At 31.0% G+C, this 16,636-nt stretch overlaps 1 protein-coding gene across 1 annotated transcript in view; it reads left to right on the top strand.

Annotated features, from left to right (window-relative positions):
• ASZ1 (ankyrin repeat, SAM and basic leucine zipper domain containing 1) overlaps positions 1 to 12,380 on the top strand; it is a 52,351-nt gene extending 39,971 nt beyond the window's left edge. The window contains exons 7-13 of the mRNA XM_026012140.2: positions 1,050 to 1,174; positions 1,930 to 2,005; positions 2,989 to 3,045; positions 3,993 to 4,102; positions 7,606 to 7,711; positions 8,551 to 8,664; positions 11,919 to 12,380. Coding sequence (XP_025867925.1) covers positions 1,050 to 1,174; positions 1,930 to 2,005; positions 2,989 to 3,045; positions 3,993 to 4,102; positions 7,606 to 7,711; positions 8,551 to 8,664; positions 11,919 to 12,071 — 741 coding nt within the window. The 3' untranslated portion in view covers positions 12,072 to 12,380. The remainder of the gene's footprint in view (positions 1 to 1,049; positions 1,175 to 1,929; positions 2,006 to 2,988; positions 3,046 to 3,992; positions 4,103 to 7,605; positions 7,712 to 8,550; positions 8,665 to 11,918) is intronic.
• The last annotated feature ends 4,256 nt before the right edge of the window (positions 12,381 to 16,636 follow it).

Raw genomic sequence — 16,636 nt, 5'->3', positions numbered from 1 at the left:
ATACGTAATTTTCCTTTGGCCAGGTAATGAAAACTTTATTTTACTAGATTATTCACTTTTACTAAATAAGAGGCATTTATAATGTGGTAATTTAAAAGTTATATAAAGAAATAATAAAGTCTTATTCTGGCTCTAGAAATAAAATTGTAATGGACCATTTAACAATTCAAACTGGTCCAGACTTTTAAAAGTTAATTAGTGTTTTAAGAAAGCTAGTAAAAGCTAGTTCTAGTAAAAGCTAGTTCAAAATTTGAACATGTAATTAAAATGTTGCTTTTTAATTTTAATTAATACATATTAGACATTTTAAAAATTAAATCCTTTCAGCCACATTTACTTCTATACATGTGACAAGGTACATAATAAAGTGATAACATACTTGGGTAGATGGTCTACTGTTACTCACATATTAAAGTCAATAATAAATATTTGTCATACATTAAATCACTTTATTGATATACACTTTTGGTCTGAATATTAAAGCTTTTGCCAAAGGCCTATAATTTTTAAGAAGGATCAAATACAGTACAACTGTAAAACTAACATCTATATAGTTCAAGAGCTTCTACATCTGAGTTTCTGAATTTGAAAGCATGTAACATTCCAGAAGTTCCATCATAATAATCAGGCCATGCCACTTTTATTGCATGGAAAATAACTTTCTCTGTTTTTTTAAGCAATCTAATAAACATGCCTCTGATTTTCTGACTCAAATCTGCATTTCCACAATTATTCTAGTAATTACTAGTTTCTGATGCCCTGTGACACTTCAAAAAGAAATCTACCATTTTTCTTCTAAGCTTTGAAAATTTAAAAACTTCTAATCAGTTTACTGCATTATTAAATTAAGATAGATGACACTGAACTTGACATATTAAGAAATTTATGAACATCGAAGATTATTTTGTGTCAAAAATTGTTTTTTAAAGAAATTCGATTTTGTGCTCTGAGTGACATAACCCTGAATTACTACAAAGTTAGATTCTAAGTGTAAGTGATAGTATATAATAATGTTAAATATATGTGAATGGCTTGTTAACTTTTTGCAGATCTTCAGTTTTCTTTCTTTAACTTTAAATCCATTGGAGGGAAAGCTTCAACATCTAACTAAAGAAGAGACTATTTGTAAACTCTTGACAATGGATTCTGATAAAGAAAAAGATCACATATTTAGGTAACATAACATGTTTTTGTTCAACAAAAGAACCTATAAATAAGTAAAAAATATGCATGCTTTTATAAGTTTTAGTAAATTGTGATGATGTTTAAAGTATATTTTTTACTTTAACAAGCATTTTTAAATATCACTGAGGAAGGTCTGGATTTTAAATGCTTTTTTTTCCAGAATTTTAGGAAAATTTTATATATGTGAACTAACAGTAATGAAAAAATTTCTGGCTTTAAATAAAATATAATGAAATTTATTTCTAAAAGAGTCTAAAATTATATTTTTGTTAGTGTTCAAACTAGACTGCGTCTTACTTTCTAATTCTTTTTAGATTTCTGATTTTATAAGCTAAAACTAAAAATACATTTTTTTTTCTGAATGGAGTTCAGTACATGGCCACAAAATTATTCACTTACCCACATTTAAAATTATTAAATCTTTACATCCTACAACTGAAGAGATTTTCATATATACAGACCTCACAAGAAATATACCTAATGGCAACTAATTAATTTCATTCTTAGGAAAGACAAGCTAGATTTTACTGTCATCATTTTCTCTGTTAACTTAGATCTTCACTCGAGAAACTTTCCTTTTTTCTTTGATATAACTTAGGTCTAGTGTGTAAATTTGCAACCATGTTTCCTATAGATCCATTCTTATTCATTCTTATTCTCATTTTCTCTTTCTGTATTATAAATATATGTTGATTGTGCATTTGTAGTCTGTTCTGAAATTGACATTGCTATAAATATATATAGTTCATATACAGCATTTGGAGATCTGGAAATATTTTTACATGGTCTTGGACTTGAACATATGACGGATTTATTAAAGGTAAGATTTTATGTAAGCAAGCTATAGTGAGTTACATACATATATTTATTTGTTAACTAAATATTAATTCATAAGTATGTTTATATAAAAGTACCAAGTGCACTTTTCTCCATAACTTGTAGTAGATCTCATTTTAAACTTAAAAACATTTGAAAATTTCTTATTCTAGAAACTGATATAAATTTGAATCTGGCTGGAATAAACAGCTTTTATTCACTGCCTAAAACTTCATAGAACTCCTTGTACATTTAAGCCCTTAGTTTGTTTTTACAGTTGCTGATCTTCCCATATTAGAAGCATGATTTTCAGTCAAACAAATCAGGTATCAGATTCTAACTCTAATGATTATTAACTGAAACTTAAATCTCTTTTTTCAGAAGGATAATACATGGTTTAGAATTATCATAGAGATTAAATTAAATCATATGCCTAGCACCGTTATAGATACTTTAGGTATGTATTATGGAGTTTGAATAGATGACCGTTACCAGCCATTTAGCTGATATGAAGCAGTAAAGCACTATGTCAGATAGTCTCTCTTTAGAAATATGCCCATTCTGTTTAGGTAGTTCAGAATTGGGCTTCACTGTACAATCTTGAAACTTCTTCCTATTTGAGAAATATTGAGTAAAACTAAATGTTGATTGTTTAATATGCAGTTAGAAATTTAAAATATTCTGAAAACGTAATTTCTGTCAAATTTTATAAAGCTATCTTTCTCTATGTGAGTGAATTAAGTTATAATGATTTTCTTTGAATCTGGGAAACTGGCTATGTATGTACTTTTTAAGATAATAATATATATTAAGACACTCATTACTGTCTACCCAGTAGGATAGTTCTATACCTATATATCCTATCCCCTTTTAGAATTGAAAATTGTTTAGGAGGGTAGCATATAGCTGACTAATTTATGACACTTGCTTACTTCCCTTACTGATGTTTTATTTATATTGAAAGGTGGCATTTTTTCTTTCCTACAGGAAAGAGATATAACCTTAAGACACCTTTTGACCATGCAGAAAGATGAATTTACAAAGGTTAGTATCAGTTTCAAAAACTCCAAACATTCTTTCAAATTTTAAGAATTCTGGATGCTTTTTCTACTTTAAAATCCTAGGGGTACATACTATAAATGATCTTTTGCTAGGTTTTTATTAGATATGGTTATGGATACCCATATATAAAATCTTCTGTTATAGTATTAAGTTGCTTTAAGAACATTTAAAGACTTAGAGTTGGTTTTTTTCCTTCAGATTAATCATGACATCTCAACTAAAACTGGAGCTTCAGTTCTAAATCTGAAATAGTTTTGTAAGAGGTGGCTTTTTGTGTACATAGATATGGATATGTGTCATCCAGATATTGCCTTTTGCTGGGTTCTCCAAAAGATCAAGACCTATTATTTTGCTATCTAGTATTATTAAGTAACAATTTGAAAATAGCTTGGGAAATATTAGAGATACTTTACTGGGCTACCTAAAAGGTAATAATCTTCCTCCATGAACACATTGGAAACTTGGAAGTCTTCAGTATTACTAAAAGTCAAAATAAACATACTACTTAGCTAAGTCCAGGAGAGAAAATTTAGTTAACACTAAAGGTAAAGAAAAATGGAAGACAATCCTTATATAACCACTGATAATATTTTAAGTAATACTTTGAAGGAAAAAATTGTTTTACTGTGGTGGTTTTAGAAATATTATATTTTAATATCTAGTATTGCTTTGAGAATCCAGTTTTGCAGAAAAAAATGACTATAGTATATATCTAAATATTTGAATGATGTAACCTTATCAATCACAGTTAAAAGCAAGCCATCTATTTTTCAGTGTGTTTATTTTTCTAATATGTATTTGTTTTTTCAAGGTGTGAATTAATCAAGTAGAAAATTTATCTAGTAATATTACATATTAAATTACTCAAGTATTACTGTCTTGTTGCATCTTAAAATTATTTCTACGTAAAAAAAATTATTTCTACTTAGAATGGAATTACCAGTAGAGATCAGCAGAAAATTCTCGCCGCTCTTAAAGAACTAGAGGTAGAAGAGATAAAATTTGGAGAATTACCTGAAGTGGCAAAGTTGGAAATCAGGTAAAGTTAATATTAATATTTAGAATCAGCTGTTCTTAAAAAAGAACTAAACTGTTTAATTTTCATAGTTTCTGAGTCTTTTTACTTGATACTATCATTTTCTCAAGGAAATGGATAGTTCATTTTACAATATATTATGTTCTGAGGTGGGAGGTACTTTATAATATCAATTTTTGTAAAGTTGTTTTACCAAAAAGCAAAACAGTGCATCTCACTTAGAAACATTCTTTTATTTTTTCATTGCATTTTGTTAAATGAACTATATGAGAGCCCCTGCTTTTGATAGTATAGCTCTTATTCTCTTTAAATCATTTTAAGTGTCAACGTTGAAAATTCAGAGCAGTAATTTTTTCACTTAGGGCAATAAGAAAGTATCTCTAATATAACTCAGCTCTATTTTCAGCCTATTCTTTAAGAAATTATGTTGCCAATATATAAAGTTTGGTTTCTGTCTTAGGAACTTGTCAACCACTGATTTATAATAATACTAGTAATCTAAAACCTATCTTAAAATAATTGTATTTGATTTTATTAATACTTTGTGGGGCAATAAATTGCTTAACTTTTTTATTTGAAATAATTAGAGAATCACAGGAAATTGCAAAGATGTACAGGGAGGTCCCAAGCATCCTTTGCCCAGTCTTGCCCCATACTAACATCTTGTATAACTATAGTACAATATTGAAACCAAAAAACCCACATATGTGATATAATCCACATCGCTTATTTGTAGTTCACCAGTTATACATGTGTTCATTTGTATGTATATGTGTAGCTGTATTCAGTTTTATAGCGTGTTTTTTAATGTAACCATTGCCAGTCAGTATACTTAACATACCATTACCATAAAGTTCCCTCACACTACTCCCTTATAGCCACATCTATCCCCCAATCCTTAACAACCAATATTTTGTTATCCCATCTTGATATTATTCACAAATGTTATCTAAATGGAATCATACAGTATGTATCCTTTTTTGATTGCCTTTTTTCACGCATCCTAATTCCTTTGAGTTTCATCCAAGTTATATCTTATAAAATATACTTAAAATGCAGTACTATCTATCATTACTAATGTATCCTATCTAAAAGTAACATTGCAACTATAATAAACATGAATTAAACAAACAAATGATAGATTTCCACACCAGTTTAGAATTTAGAGAAGTTTTCCATAGGATAATTTAGATGATCCAGATTTCTTTAAAAACATTATTGCAAAATTAAATTATTTCTCTATCATCTTGTAACAAGATGAACTATTCAAAATAGTGCCTCATTATTCAAAATAACATTATAACTCTTAAATATTTAAGTGCTTTTAAATATTTAAAAAGATTTCAGTTGCAAGTACTTAAAATCAGCAAACCTTGAATCTCTGTTAATTTTCTTAATCTTTTTAACTTATTGTCTCTGTGAAGGAATATTCTAAGGTCTACATGACTAAATTGGAAGTTTTTTTAATGTAACTTCTTTATGTGATGATGGCAGAGTTACCTGTAAGAATTTACTTTGTGGAATTTAATAGACTTAAAGAATGTGTAGAATCCTGAATGTTCACTTATTAAAACTGCTGAATTTTTTAAAAAATATAACTGGGAGACATATATTCCAGGAATTTGACCTTGTTATTAAATCATAGACTCTGTTTACATGCTGTTATGAAAAAGGTTTTACTTCCCATTTGTTCAAAGTCATTCTTTAAAGAAGAAATTAGTCATTAAGTCATAAGAAAACTAACAGCAAGAAAAGTTGAACTGATTGATTATAATCTTCTGGTAATGTGACTTCAGCAATCTAGCTACTGATTTATTTTATGATACTTTTCTTCTGTGTGTTAAATTTTCTAAAATAGTCAGTTACAAGAACACATATTCACAGTACATTTACTTTTTCCTACACTTAGCCTTTCTATGTTTGCAGAATTAGAGAATGCAATTTGAAAATAATAACTATTGTGTTAGGACCTTGGGATATTTTGAACCAAAAAAGTAAGCTTTCATCCATATCTTGACATTTCAGCAGTTTCTGTCCAGACCTTTTCCTGAGCCTACCTGACATCTACTCAAATGTATCAAAGGCATCTCAAGACTGTGTCCATTAAGGAAACTATTTCTCCTCCAAAAACAAAAGATACAGAATTTTACATAAAAATATATTGTTCACATCAATTATTTATAAAGATTCTAAAATTGTAAACTAAATATTTAGCATCAGGAGAATGGTTGAATTACATTGCACTAATCTGTTCTGTCCTCCAAATTATTTTAAGACTTAATGCCATGAAAAAATACTCATAATAAGTATAAAGAGAAAAAATAAAATTGAATGTGAGGTATAATCCCAGTTGTATATGTGCATATTAAAAATATTGAAAGAAAATATTTGGTATAAGAAAATACTCTAGAAGAAAATAGTACCAGTCATTATTTTTAGGTGGGAAGAGTAGTGGTAATTTTAATTTTTCCAGATATTTTTATCTTTTATTGGAAGTACCTTTATTGCAAATTGAACACCAATAAAAAATAAATTTGTTATTTAAAAAAAACGAAGTACCTTTATTGAAGGTATAAATTTTATCCTAATACTTGACATCACATTTTTAAAACATGGCCTGTTGTTTCAGTTTATGTCATGCTGCAGAAAGAAGTAACTTCTAAATCTGAATGATTTGTAATAAGAAAATTTATTTCTTTTGAAATAAATTTAAAAATTTATTTCTTTTTTGAGTACTTGTATCATGGCTGCACCTGTAGTGGATCTCCTTCTTGTTATTTTCTGAGCCCCAGCTGGAGAAACAGCCCCACCCAGGACATGTTGCTCTTATTGGTACAGGGAAAAGAGAGACCTGTTTGTGACAGGAGGTATATTGTACAGCTCTGGGGTGGGGAGTGGGCCGCCATTCACATAGTATGTGATGAATGCATACTATAGAGTTTACAATTTTTACAACATGCTTTTCAATATTCAGTGGCCCTGAAAATTATGCATCACAAAACAGGTATGTATCTTCCTTTTATTCACTAACACTGCGTACATCTATATTCAAGTACCATCTCTGTGAAGCGTTACAAATTCTCAATTCCCATTATACAAAGTTCATTATCTCCTGAGTTTTAGATGTCTCGACTATAAGCTGATGTTAACCCCTACCTTATAGGAGTTGTGAGGAATTAGAAGTATAAGTGTAAAATAACCAGTGCAATACCTTCATTTAACAGATACTCGGATATTGGTCCTTTATTAGTCCTTCTTTACATGTCCCTTTGAATTATGGTATTCTAATTGTGTATGCCTCTCATGCTGAAGCTTGAGATCCTCAATATTGGAGACTTGTTTTCTTTGTATACTCACTGTCTATTTCATAGCTAATACATATTAGCTATTCTATAAATATTTTTTAAAAAATCTAGTAAATATTTTGACTAGACATTGAGTAACCCAGTAGAATGAAGTAAATTGCTCATAGTAGTGATTCCTATTTGTTTGTTTCCTCTCTTTAGTGGTGATGAGTTCCTCAACTTTCTTCTGAAATTAAACAAACAATGTGGTCATTTAATAACAGCTGTACAGAATATCATTACTGAATTGCCTGTAAATTCTCACAAGGTATTCTATAAAAGTTTTTAAGAAAAGTATGAATGCCAAAGAACATTCCAGATAAGTTAATGATAATTCAGTAAACACTGATCTGGTAAAAAATAGTATCTTTCATCCACAAAATCACGGAAAATCTAAAGAAGCCAGTTTAATTATTACTCCTCTATATACTAATTAATTGAAAAACTCTGTGTTCTAGCTCTCAGGAAAAGGAAAGTGAGTCAGACCAAAAATTAAACTGATCTGTGTATTGAACTTAATTAACATTTGTTCTTAAAGGGAATTTAGTTGTTTAAAATATAAAGTGACAGGAGACCCAAGTGAAAGTTGAAACAAAACAATGTGTTGAGTGTTCTTAAAAAACCATATCAATATAAAGTTTTTTAATGAAGGAAAATTTAAATAGAGAAAGTGCAAGTGACCTGTAAAAGCAAACTTTTTTTTTGTAGAGTTTTTTCATGTCATTTGGTTTAAGCTATTTGTTCATAGCAAAAAATTTCTAATGCACTTGTTTTCCTCTGACTTTTGTATAACACTAATATAGGAGTCATATTCTTAAAACCTTCCCGAATGTATTTGTTCACCATAAACTTTATTATTATTAAATATTAGTTTCCACAAAGTCATATACACATATATTTAGTAAATGTATTCAGGAAACTAATAGGAGTATAAAAAAATCACTAAGTTCTTTTTGATGTCAGAATTTATCCTGAACAAAAAAAAAAAAAAATGCTCTTTAGTTACTATAATTTAGTGGGTGAGAATACTGTATAATTCTTGTAGATACAAAGTTGTAAAAAGTCATTGCCCATTCTTTAAAATGTAACTTTTGAAAATATTCACAGATAGTACTAGAATGGGCTTCTCCCCGGAATTTTACTTCAGTTTGTGAAGAGCTGGTTAGTAATGTTGAAGATTTGAGTGAAGAGGTCTGCAAACTAAAAGACTTAATTCAAAAGGTATTTAACATTTAAAAAGATAAAAATAATGTACAAATAATATGTTAGATGATGAAGCAGTTTGGACAAGAGCAAGTTAAGCTCCCACTAGACAATTGGAAGAAGGAACGAACGAACGAACGAACGAACTGAGGGAGGGAGGGAGGGAGAAATATAAGAAACAAACTTTGTGGGTCATTCATTCTTATGAATGCAGACTAAAAGAACAAGATCTATTATTTTCACCTTTTAAATTAGCAAGAGAGAATCCATCACCCTATCCATTATTGGTTCTTCACCAATCTGCTATTTTCATGTGAGACTGGTATCACAACCCCTTTCAGAAACAGTTTGGCAAGATATGCCAAGGACCATAAAAATATTTGTATCCTTCAATAGTTTAATGATTTCAAAATTGTATATATCATAATGGCCTATGCCAGGAGAATGATTTAATGAATTATGATACACCAGTTTGTTATAATGATATGCAGCCAGTCAAAAAAAAATAATGCAAATCAAGTATCAACTTGTTAAAGATAGGAAGTTATATTTGTAAAATATATTTGCATATAAATATGCAGATGAAAATGACATGTTTATCAGTTCTATTGATAAGATAGATTTTTAGATTAAATAGTCTATTTTCTAGACTTAAAGAGTATGGGCTTTTTTTGTTTCTGTACACATAAGAACTGTGTATCTGGATTTAAGGATAGATGATTTCCCCCCCTTAAAAAATTGGCTATAAAAAAAATTGGCTATAACAAGATCCAAGTTGCTGAAATGGGGAACTCTGTTGAAGACAGATAATAAAGGAAAACACTTTCATGTGGCAAAAGAACTTGCTTTTGATTTCCCCAAGTCTGTTTTAATAAGTATCTTTGGTATCTATAAGCTGAAATGAATGTTAGATTAGGCATTCAATTTGTGCATCTTCAACCATAAGTCATTTGATATTTTCATTAGTATTTTATCAAAGTTCTTCTCAAAATCAATTTTATACGTGTTCCAGGTAATTTGTCATTCTGCCTATTAACATATGCTCGATTAAAAGGAGTCTTTTTAAAAAGTGAGCAGAAAATTGTGAAGCAAATTTTACAAAATAATAGGGGAATAAATACATTTTAAATGGGGAAATGAGCAATATATCTCAGGACTCTTGTAGAAGATGCCTTCTTTCTAGAGAAAGAGGCATCTTAGAAGTTGTATTATCCCTGACATTTATTCATTCACAGGCATAAAAGTGCCTGCTGTATGTCAGGCAACGGTGCTACACATTAGTCTCCTAACTATTCTCCTTCCACTTTTGTGTTCCTTTAATCCACACCACTCCTCAAACAAACTTTCTCATACAAAAATCTAATTTTCTACTTTCTGAACTTGTTGACAACCTGAGAATTACAGCACCGCTCATCTTTACTACCTTCATCATCTCAAAGAAGGTGAAGGAAAATGGTATTGATTTTACTTAGCATGATATTTTTCATGAGGATCCAGGGGAGATTTGGAAGGACTTACATAGAGATACTTCCTGCAGAGCATCATCCTTTAATGTTTAGTGTAGGAAATTCCCCAAGACATCTTTGCCTCAGGATTGGTAATTATTTGATTTCTTCAAGATGAACTAAAAACATTTGGGGAGTAGGGAAGAAAGACTGAGATGAAATTAGAGAGAGAGAAAAGGTTTTTCCTAAAGGCATGAAATTAAGAAACACTTCTCTAGGGGTGACTTTGATTCTAAAACAAACAATTCAATCAGGTACCATAATATTTATTTTAAAAATGTATACCTATAAGGAGAAATTTTAGCTTTATGTAGCTAAATGCAAAGTCTTCTTTCTTTGGCCTTCTCTACCTTGAATTTATACGTTTCTATATAGGAACCAGCCTTGAAAACACATTTATTGGTTTATAATAATAGCAGATACAGTTCTTTGGTCAGGAAAGTCTTCATTTTGGAACAAGCTATTACATTGGTTTTTCTGGATTAGTCTTAAATAGTAATCACCATAATGAGATTTGATTTAGAGAACTGTGACGGCTTCCAGATTTGGGAGTATGCTATTATGCCTGTTAAACTTAGGCTATTTCAGTTTACCAATAATAATTGAAGCAAATTTAAAAGTATATGAGATACCATAGATGTAGGTAACAAAGAGAGAGGGTAGGAGAGGTCAAGGCTAGACTTTAACACCACATCACTCTCTTTCAAAGCAACACACTGACAGGCTCCTGTCAGAAAGGGTCATGCTAAGTAATTGGTTAATAAAAGGAATGGCTGTCTCAGGATTCAGTAAATGGAGCATCAGTGTCAAAAAGGAATCTGTTACTGAATGAAGCCATTTGGAAGTTAGGCCAAGAATACAGTATTAATGAGATTGGCATTGAAGTCTGTTTTCTGCTGTAAATTTAAAATTAATTTTGCAGGCTTTTTAAATTAAATATTTACACTGTAGATTTTAGGAGTAGTTATTCTTGCTAATGTTGAAAATATTTATGTCACCACTCCAGCCCAGGATGTTTCTAGTATATATCACTCTATAAATGTGCTTGATTCTTTTTATCTTTTGAGGATCTTTTGGCTTCTCCTCATTCTCCCTCTTATGCCCCTCCCCCATGAACTATCTATCTTCCCCTTTTCTTTTTCTCATACATACACATACACACAACGTACACACACGAGTTGGGGGGCCTTCTCTTTAGCAACAGAGTTCTATGTGTGAGTATTTAGAAACTGACTGGGCCGTGTACTTTCATTGCTGAGAAGTCCTAAAAGAACCACTTAAGTTTTGTTAGTATTTGTTCCTGCAATTATGTTTAAATAAAGGATTAAACTTCTAGCAGTAGCATCAAATCTTCTAGTTTCTGTTAAATTTCATGTATTGTAGGTATGCTACAAGAATGGTTCACATTTTTAAGAAATCACTTGATATTAATATAGAAGGGAAAATAACAGTTGTCATTGCTTGTAGGTAAAAATAGGAACTTTCACATTCAAGGAACTTTATCTCCTGATACAAAAACATGATTTTAAAATGTAGTAATCTATGAAAGCATTTATTCTTAATGTGAAACTAATAATTTACTATAATGGGATCCTAGGGGGAGAAGACTGTCTTTTAAGATATGTGTTCACTTTAAATCTTCCATGGGAATCTTGCATTGGCTGCCTCTACATCAACTAAATTAACATGGATATTATATTTTTTAAAATCAAAAATATTTTGTGTACTGTATATTAACTCTTTTCATTTTCTCGTACTAAATATTAGTTGCAAAATGAGCGAGAAAATGATCCAACTCATATCCCATTAATGGAAGAAGTATCTACATGGAATAGTAGAATTTTGAAGAGGACGGCTATTACAATATGTGGATTTGGGTTTCTTCTTTTTGTCTGTAAGCTAACTTTCCAGAGAAAATAACCTTAATGTTTGTTTTGAGTGATGTATGTGTATATCTTACTCAAATTATCTACAAATGTTGCTTTTAACTCTTTGTGGCACAGTGTAACTACATTATTTGCTGATACTCCATAGGAGAAATTATGATAGCATAGAGCAGAAAGTTTCTTTAGAAAGTAGTTTGTCAGTTTGAGTTAAAAATATAATTTTTTACATTTTATGTTAATTTTGATTAAGCACTAAATTATAAGTGATTCTGAAGTTTGATTCTGTGATTTTAAATCACATTCAAAATAAAAGTTTTATCCAATAATCTTTGACATTTAAAAACATTGTGATCCTGACTCTTAACTATGTAGAACTGGTGGCTACCAGGGGGAGGTGGTTGGGAGATGGGGCAAATATAGGGATGGGGCTTAAAGAGGGCACTTATCAGGATGAAAAAAATAAAGTAAAATAATTTTAAAAAAGAACTTTTCCTTTGTCACAGTGAACCCTACAGAACTTATAAAGTGTTCATAAGTCAGTACTGTTCATTTAGTCCTCATTTCCCCTTCCATTATTACAAGCAATTTCTTATTTATTTTTTTTAGTTATATTACACTAGGAAATTAATAATTCTTAAACTATTTCAGAGAATGCAAAGGATAAATATTGTAAAACATAAAATTTTTGCATTATGAATTAAAAGCCTAAGGAAAATACTTAAAATGTAAATTTAAAAAGAAAATTTTGACAATAGTATAGAAAGCACAGAGTACCTTAAATTTTTTTATGTAATACACTTATGGGAACTATGACATGTCCCTGTGTGTAACATTCTTAAAGATGTTATGAAAGTGAGTGACATGTGGCAAATAATTTCTCATATCAATCTAAAGAAGTAATACAAGTTTTGCTTTTTTTCAGAATCAAAATGATATTCAGATTTTAAAAGTGAAGGTACAAAAGGGCAGGCCCACTTTCACAGGGAATATAGTTAAATCTTGCTTGACTTACTACCATACTTAGATGCAGTTGATCTCTAAACATTGAAAGGTAAACCTCAAGCAAAGGGAAAAAACATGTAGAAAAGAAGAAAAGCATAAGGAACTATAATTAGTGATAATTTCTGCTCTTGGTTATACCAAAGCAGTAAGACTTGCATCATTTCTTTTCTGAGAATATACTCAACCATGTATCACTGGAAGGAATTGGAAGGAATTGGTGTCTGACATTTTATCCTAAGTGCCATACCAAGACATTTCTTTTTCTGATATCCTTCAATTTATTTATTTATTTTAAAGATTTTATTAATTTATGAGAGACACAGAGTAATATAGAGAGAGAGAGAGGTAGAGGGAGAAGCAGGCTCCATGCAGGGAGCCCGACGCAGGACTCAATCCCTGGTCTCTAGGATCACACCATGGGCCGAAGGCAGCGCTAAACCGCTGAGCCACCCGAGCTGCCCTGATATCCTTGAATATAAATGGGCTTAAGAGTTAGAACTAAACTAGAATAGGCTAGGAGAAGAGGTGCTTCTTTTTAAACAGATTGTGTTTCACTGCTAGCATACTTAAGCAAACAGAAGGTGTTTAATAAATGTTAGTTTCAAAAAAAAAAAAAACCACTACTACCTGTTTATTTAACTAGCCTTTTACCTCAGTTCGTCTTAAAGATGATCACGTTTCTTTACTGGTTGAATAGGCCACTATTTTTTTTTTCCTCTAATCAAACTAATTTGTATGCATTTCTCAAATACTAGGATGAACTATGAAAATTGTGCAAACTGATAAAATACTTGCTTTCCAAAGAGATTATTGAATTCCTCAAAATAGTGATCTGCCCCAAAGTACTTTGAGCACTTCAAGGGAAAGAAATACTACAGAGTCCATTTTTATCTGCATATTCTGAGTATGTTTTTACTTCCATGACAAGTACAGTATAATTTTCAGATTATAGATTGAAAATAAATAGAGCAGCATTTGTTGTGATTAAGTTTTCCTTCTTGCATGTAGTATCAACAGAATAAGTAAGATTTTCCTTATCATTTAAAAATTGGTAATTCTATCTAGAGTATAAGTCTCTTCCTGCTCTGTTTGACTTGATTACAATGCTTTACCACAAGAAGGGTGTATCTTCTGGAATACTCATTCTAAGATAGCACAAATCATTTTTCTTCTCTCTTAAAAAGTTCCAGGTTGACCCCTCTAAAACCACACAGATAAAAATGTAAACCAGGTGTTAATTTTACGCAGTTGAAAGTAGAAAAACTTAAGTTTCAAATTAACATTTAATTTTTAGTTAGTTGGGATCAAAAATGTTCCTGTATCTTTGGAACCAATTTTGAAACCCAAGTAATCCATTTTAAGCACCTCTTGGGATGCAGGTCTCTTTCAAAGAAAGATATACATGCACACTTGCCACTCTCCTTAAGTGGGGTGCTTAGTGCCATCTGACAACTCTATTCGATTACCCTGGTACATTTACTACCTTTTTCACTGGATATCTATTTTATGATTCTCTGTCCTCAAACTTCTAAGACTTCCTCATCTCACTCTTAAATGATGGCCTTACTTCTTACTCTCCTGGGGAATAGAATCAGTTGAAGAAGAATTTCTACACTGGGTTTCCTTTACATAAGAAGTCAGCAGACTGGAACACCTGGGTGACTCAGTGGTTGAGCATCTGCCTTCTGCTCAGGTCATGATCCCCGGGTCCTGGGATTGAGTTCCGCATTGGGCTCCCTGCAAGGAGCCTGCTTCTCCCTCTGCCTGTCTCTCTCTCTCTCTCTGTCTCTCTGTCTCTCATGAATAAATAAATAAACCTTAAAAGAAAAAAAAAGTCAGCAGACTTTATTGTAAAGTGTCAGTAAGTATTTTAGGCTTTATAAGCCATAAGGTCTGTGTCACAGCTTCTAAAAACAGCTATTGTAATGCAGAAGCATCTGTAGACAATACATAAATAAATAGGTGTGAGTGTGGTACAATAAAATTTTGTTTATGAAAACAGGTAGTTGCCCAGATTTAACCCCCCCCACCACCACCACCTATAAAGTTTGCCAACCTAGTCGAAGGTCACAGAGTTACAACTAGGAGCTATATTTGTTTTTATGCAGTCTGACAGCCTCTGCTTTTTGATTATTTAATCCACTCATATTCACTGTTGGTAGATTATTGGTGTATTGAACAGAAGTATCCACCGTTTTACTTTTGTTTTCTATAGGACTCACATAGGAAAAAACCACTTTAATGATTTTTCACCATATTTTTGAGTTATTTTCTTCATGGTTGCTCTGGGGCTTACCATATATACATCTTATAAGAATCTCTTTAGACTTAAAACTAAATTGCAGTGAGATATGGAAATGTTACCTCCTATATAGCTTTATTATATTCCATTTTTATACTATTATTGTTATGTGTATTTCATCTTATATGCATTACAGTATATAATTATTCTATGTAATCGTATGTCTGTTGAAGAAAAACGATCAAGTTTATACTTACAGAGGATGCTCTGTTTACATTTTTATTTATCATTTCTGGTTCTCTTCATTTGTTCCTCTGGGTTCAAGTTACCATCTGGCATTACCTCTAACTCCAGTACAACTCTGCTCCCACTCACCACCTTCGTGTTATTATTGTCAAATATGGTGCATTTCTGTCACTTATAAGCCCAACAATTATACAGATACTTCTTTACATCAATGTTTCTTAAATCATGAGTAGAAAGGTACATTTATATTTTTAATAATTTATATATGATATTTAATATATATTTACATATATTAAATATATATTTATTATTACATAGTTACCTTTACCACTGCTTTTTGGGTTTTTTTGTGTATAGATTTAGATTTCCATGTGGGTTTACTTGCTTGTAATCTGAAGAAATGTATTCAGTACTTCTTATGAGGTTGGTTGGCTTAGCAGTTAATCCTCTAAGCTTTTGTCTATCTAGAAATGTCTTTTTTTTGCCTTTACCTCTGAAATAAAGTCTTGCTAGATATAGGATTCTAGGTTGACAGGGATTTTTGTTTGTTTCATTTTATTTTGTTTTGTTTGAGTGCTGAATAAGCCATCCCACTACTTTCTAATCTCCCTGTTTTTTAATAAGAAGTCAGCTGTTCACTTTTCAGGGTTCCTTGTACATGACAAGTCCTGTTGCTCCTTTCAAGACCTCTCTTGTCTTTGGCATTCAGCATTCTTCCGAGGATATGTTAAGGTGTGGATCTCTGCATTTTTCCTACTTGGAATACATTAGGCTCCCTAGATGTGTCGATTAATGTTTTTCATCAGACGTGGGAAGTTCTCAGCCATTATTCTTTGGAAGGTCTTTTCTCTTCTTTTTCTCCTCAGTTTCTGGTATTTTCATTATATTGGTGGACCCAAAAGTATCCCACATTTTTCTGTTTTTTTTTTTCTTCATTTTTTTCTCTTTGGATTGCATAACCTCTGTCCACTTACCTTTAAGGACTCCTCTGCCCATTCAAATTGACTGTTGAGCCACTATAATGAATTTATTTCAGTTACTGTACTTTTCAACTTCAGAATTTGAATCCTCTTTTTGATATTCTCCTTGATGAGATATTTTCTTCAGAG

The sequence above is a fragment of the Vulpes vulpes genome, chromosome 7, assembly GCF_048418805.1.
Source record: "Vulpes vulpes isolate BD-2025 chromosome 7, VulVul3, whole genome shotgun sequence".
NCBI lineage: Eukaryota > Metazoa > Chordata > Mammalia > Carnivora > Canidae > Vulpes > Vulpes vulpes.
Note: the sequence above shows the minus strand (reverse complement) of the source record. Positions and strands in the feature narration are given on the sequence as shown.